Source organism: Olea europaea, chromosome 1, assembly GCF_002742605.1.
Source record: "Olea europaea var. sylvestris chromosome 1, O_europaea_v1, whole genome shotgun sequence".
Lineage (NCBI taxonomy): Eukaryota > Viridiplantae > Streptophyta > Magnoliopsida > Lamiales > Oleaceae > Olea > Olea europaea.
This window is the reverse complement of record NC_036237.1, coordinates 19123655-19129838: the sequence shown is the minus strand read 5'-3', so window position 1 is coordinate 19129838 and position 6184 is coordinate 19123655. Positions and strand designations below refer to the sequence as shown.

Sequence of the window (6184 nt, the reverse complement as noted above, 5' to 3'; positions counted from 1 at the left end):
CTTGTAAATAAGACTAACCAACTTGTAATTTACTACGCACAAATTCCAAAATATAACACAACACCATAGAAATAAGCCAAAATTTCAACTTTTACTATGAAAATAACATGAAGTGTACAGATGGATACAAAATACACAATGAGCCCCAAACTACCTACAACTACTGATGCAAAAATCACTCCAAAAAATGAACATATATCCTGAAACATTGATTACATGCTCCATGAAATGAGTCATGCTAGCAAACTTTATTGCGTGGCTCTGACTCCGAAATCAAAGGTTCAACTTCAGAAGATACCCAGAAACTCAACTGCTATCTGATAAAAAAAAATCGTGAAAAACTATAAGAGTTGATAGCTCAGTAAGTGGAGAACTTTGAAAATAATTATACTTTCTGATTTATACATTTTTAACGAAAATTGAATTTGCATCATTTAATAGTTCATAGTATAATAATAATAATAATAATAATAATAATAATAATAATAATAATAATAATAATAATAATAATAATAATAATAATCAAGATGCGAGACACCTCTTAATACTGGAATATATCATCTCATCATCACGATATAATCATCAGCTGAAATTCATATAATTGTCCCATCACATCAAGTGTACTCGAAAATCCGCCAAAAATGTACCCTGTAACTAAAAATTGTACTCTGGTCATACGGAAATAGACTGCGCCTCGGGCTAATCACTCTCAACATGGGCCTTAGGCCTCCTCAATGAATGGAAACAATTCTCAAAGACATCTCATAATCAATTCTAGAACATGGCCAATGCCCCTCAGTAAACTATATGTACACGGTCAAGACCCCTTTATCCCTAGTCAAGACTCCTCAATGTAATATAGAACATGGTCAAGGCCCTTTAGTGAACTAGAATAAATATATAATCATGGGTACGTTTTTGATCGATCTCAATATCACATGTCTCATACAATCTTTAAAGTTCCACATGTATCATAGTAAAAGAATTTTCCATAATAATCATGTAATTGAACACATAATTGCACATGATGTATATTATAATTAATTTATCAATACTTGAAAATATTTAAATTTTTTCACTCATTTAATTATGTACGCAAAACCAGCTCAGTTTGTAGGTTGTCCTGATATCCGTATCGTTGCCCGAAATATGATATAATTGTTTAGATTAACAATTAGCCATTTAAAGAAATTCTAACAATTACATGGATGATACCAGAATTTAATCTTTTCTTGTTTAACTGATTTCTAAAGTTCATTTAATCAATTAAGCTAATTTTTCTTTCATTTAACTTAATTACATAGCTTATTATACTTAGTTCAATAATTTTCCTTCGACAAAATTGAATTTAAACTATTAATTTGACACCCTTAAATTTAACATAATTTCCTAATAAGTAACTTTTTACTCACCTTTGAATTGAAAAATTCAAGTTTAATAGTAGAAAGTACTTTTTTCTTAACAATGTTGGCGATCTTTCCTATTTTTTTCCCCTTCTTTCTTTCCTCTTTTTTCCCCCCTTTTCTCTCTGTATGTCGTTTTTCCCTCTGTGTGTGTGTAATGAAATGGATTTTGTTTGCGTGGAAATGGATTGTATCAATCCAATCCACCGCCTAAGCATTTCTAATTTATTTCTTTTCCGTTTTTTTACCTTTTGCCTTTTGTTTTGTTTTTGTTTTATTATTATTTTAGATCTAAGGTATTAAAAAACTCACCCCTTTAAAATACTATTTTCCTCAAAATTCAACTTGTTATGTGGAAAAAAATCGAGGATACTGAGAACCCATCTGCTCTTCACTTTCCTATATTGGTTCTTCTATAGCATGATTTTTTCATAAGACATGTTCCTTTTTGTCCAATATACTGGCTATGATTCTAAAACATGAGACAGATTTAGAATATCCTTATGAAGAATGGAAATATAAAACATGTTGTGGATTCTAGTCAATTCTGTTGGCTAACCCAATCGATAAGCAACTGGACCAATGCGTTCAACAATTTCATATGGGCAATATATCTCGAACTCAAATTTCCTTGTTTACCAAACCTGATAACACCTTCTCATGGTGATAATCGTAGAAAAACTCTATCCTCAACATTAAATTCAAGGTTTCTTCTAGTCTATTTGCGTAGTTCTTCTATCTATCTTGAGCTGTCTTTAACTTTTGTTTAATTATCTTTTCTTTCTCTACAGCAATCTATAAATATTCAAGACTTAGTAACTTCATTTTGCCCACTTCACCTCAACAACTGGAGCTTTGCATTTCCTATCTTATAATGCTTAAAAAGGAGCCATTCCTATGCTTGAGTGATAGCAAACTCCATTAAGGGAAGATAAATATCCTAATTCCCTTTGAACTGTAGTACACAAGCTCGTAACATGTCTTCCAAATTCTATATAGTTCTTTCTGACTGACCATTTGTCTGCGAATGAAAAGTTCTACTGAAATAAATTTAGTACCCATAGCTTTTTACAAACTAGGCCAAAATTTAGAAGTGAAATAAAAATCTCTTGCTGAAACAGTAGATACTTGTGCTCCATATAAACTGAATAACTCATCAACATATATTTTTGCCAATGTAAGTGACTTTTATAGGCAAGAATCTAGTAATTTTCGTGAATCTGTCTATAATGACCATATGCCATCATTATAACTTTGAGTAAGTGAAAGTCCAAATAAGAACTCCATAGTAATGTGATCCCATTTTCACTTAGGAATAGACAATGTTTGTAACAATTTCGCTGGTTTCTGACGATCCGGTTTCACCTACTGGCAAATGAGACATATGGATACAAACCTAGCTGCTTTTCTCTTCATTCCATTTTACCAATAGTTCTCTAAGTACACGATACATTTTAGTAGTGCATGGATGCATCACGTAAACTGAACTATGTGCGTCTTCTAGAATCTCTCTCTTTAATTTCAAATCGTCTAGAACACATAATCTATTTCCTAAAACTAAAGCTCCATCGTCATCTCAAATAGTATAATCTGCATGCTCACCCTTACTAACATCTTCTTTCAATTTTCTCAACACTAGATCTTGAATTTGAGCTATTCTAACCGTGTCAATTAAAGTAAGCCTCATTTGAAATTTGGCAAACAGTGCTCCTACACTGTTAACTAACAATTGGATTGAAAATCTGAACTCACCAAACAAGAAAAAACATACTGCATTAGTCTGGTTCATAGAACTAGATGCCTTTTTGCTGAGAGCATTAACAACTACGCTGGCTTCCTTGAATGATATACAATCTTACAGTCATAATCTTTTATCTACTTTATACATCTTCTTTGCCTCAGCTTCAACTCTTTTGGATTGAAAATATACTTTGAGCTTTTATGATTTGTATATATCTGACATCTCTCGTCATAAAAGTATTGTCTCCAAATCTTCAAGGCTAGAACAACTGTAACTAGCTCTAAGTCATGTGTAGGATAACTCAATTCATGTTTCTTCAACTATCTGGAAGCAAATGCTATACCCTTCCCATTCTACATTAAAACACAACCTAGACCTTGATGTGAAGCATCTCTATATATTACAAACTCTTCACTGGAGACAGAAGGATTAGAACTGGGGCTGAAACTAATCGATTCTTCAATTTTAGTAAACATTTTTTACATTCTTCATTCCAAGCAAATTTAGCATTCTTCCTAGTCAAACAGTCAAAAAAGAGCAATTTTAGAAAATTTCTCTACAAAATGATGATAATAACCTACAAAGCCAAGAAAACTTCGTATTCTTATCACATTAGTAGGCTTTTCCCATTTCACCATTGCTTTAGTTTTCTGCTGGTCGATATATGTTCCTTCTGTTGATATGACATGTCCTAAAAATACCACTCTATCAAGCTAAAATTCACATTTGCTGAATTTAGCATTCAACTACTTATCGTGTAAAGTTTGGAAAATGATTTTGAGATGCTCTATGTGCTCATCATGATCTTGAGAGTACACTAAAATATCATCAATGAATACAATCACAAATCTAGCAAATACGGGTGAAACACTCTATGTATCATATCCATAAATGTTGCTGATATGTTTGTCAATCCAAATGGCCATACCTTGTCTTGAAAGCAGTGTTCAGCACATCACTATCCCTGATTTTAAGTTGATGATATCCAGAAAGCAAATCAATCTTTAAAAATACTGTAGCACCGTGAAGTTGATCAAACAGGTCATCAATACGTGGTAAGGGATATTTATTGCAAATTTTCGTTTTGTTCAACTGTCTATAATCTATGCACAATTGCATGGTGCTACATTTCTTTTTCATAAATAGGATTGGTGTTTCTCACAGAGATACACTAGGTTTGATAAAGCCCTTGTCTACCAACTCTTGCAATTGAATTTTTAGTCCTTTCAATTCTATTGGGCAATTCTATATGGTGCCCGTGAAATAGGTGCATTTCCTAGGATCAAATCTACGATGAACTCGATATCCTTGTCTGATGGTAAAACCAATAGTTCTTCTGGAAATACATCAAGAAAGTCTCTGACCATTAGGATGTCTTCGAGTTTTATTTTGCTAGCATCCGTATCAATCACATGACCTAAATAGCATGACAACCCTTACTGAGTAATATTCTAGCATCAATAGCGGATACCACATACGATGGTAAAATTCTACGCTGTCCATTGAATATAATTCTAGGTCTTTCTAGTTGTCTAAAGACGACCTCCTTTCGAAAATAATCAACTGAAGCTCGATTTGTAGCTAAAAAGTCCATACCCAAAATAACATCGAAATCATATATGCTAAGAGATATCAAATTCGCCTTCAGTTCATGCTCATTTACCTTAATCCCACAATCTCGATATACACTATCTGCTAATAGTAATTCACCGGCCTACTGAGTCATAGCAAAAACCTTTTCCTAGGTCTTCGATCGTCCTGATTGACCTTTTGATTTAGTACCACTACCACTTGTAATATTAGATTGGACCGCACTGTTAGTACCTGCTCTATTAGCCGAAGCATCTCTCTGAAACTAATTCTGTCTTGTACTACCAACACTCTACTGAGGAAGCATCCTCTATGAGATGCCACTCTCCTATGGACAATTTCTTATAATGTGCTTGTCTAGGCAGCAATGATAACACACGCCACCCCCATTGAACTTTAAATATGTACTAAGATAAGGACTTACATATAACTGACAATAACGAAATCTAGTACTAGTAGAACTTTCACCCTATCTAGGAGTAAGTAATATTTGGGAAGAACCCTGAGTATGAGTACAGCTGGCCAATAGCTACTGGACAGTATTGTGACTGAATCTAAGACCTTAACTTCTTCGTGATCTGGGCTTGAAATGACCTGAACTCTACTATCCCTCTGTAGTGGTCTATAGTTAGAAGTATCCACCAATGTTTTACTACTGCTTATTTTGAACATTGTTTGTTCTCTATCAATTAGTTTATTAGAGATGCTCTTTTCTACTCTCAAAGGTGATTCCAACAATTTACCAAATTCATTCCAACATATGGCTGTCACTACTAACCCGATCTTTTCTCTTAACCTATTATCAAACCGTCTGCATTTATCAATTTCATTGTTAATCAAAACATGAGCACAGTTTGAAAGTTCAATGAATTTCACTTGATGTTCTGCAACAGTCATCTGCCCTTATAATAACTTCAAAAATTTATCCTTCTTAGCATCTATATATGAACGAGGATAATAAGCATCATAAAAATTACATCTACAATCTGTCCAAGTGATAATAGAAAGGTCTCAATATGTACCTGTATTGACTGCCACCAATCATATATACCTTCGTCTAACAAAAAAGGGCAAGACTCAACTTTCGATCATCTGAGCAACCCATAATATCAAATACCTTTTCTATCTTGATCATCCATGCCTAATTAACTACAGGATCGACTGTGCCTATGAAAACATTATCCCATAATTTTGTAGTTTTCTCAATACTAAAATCCACGTTTGTATTACACATAGCAACAGTAGTAGCAATCCTTTAAACATCCATAGGATCATTTCCAATCACATTTCCCTGTCATTATTGTTTAGGAGGTTGGTGAACCGATACATCAATTCTCTCAAACTCTCTAAGTTCATCTCTATCAAGAGCAATGTGAGACTGGGACAACATACCTTAGAGTCTTTGAGTTTTGCCACCACGAGGCATGACTCACCTACAGTTGAGAGGATG

At 33.6% G+C, this 6184-nt stretch overlaps 1 protein-coding gene across 1 annotated transcript; it reads right to left on the bottom strand.

Moving 5' to 3' along the window:
- Nucleotides 1-287: 287 nt before the first annotated feature.
- Nucleotides 288-4263, bottom strand: LOC111405503. The gene is made up of 5 exons (XM_023034427.1): nt 4073-4263; nt 3984-3993; nt 3726-3857; nt 3175-3240; nt 288-317 (listed from the first exon to the last, which is right to left on the bottom strand). The coding sequence occupies exons 1-5, from the start codon at nt 4261-4263 to the stop codon at nt 288-290; spliced, it is 429 nt and encodes a 142-aa protein (XP_022890195.1).
- Nucleotides 4264-6184: the final 1921 nt, after the last annotated feature.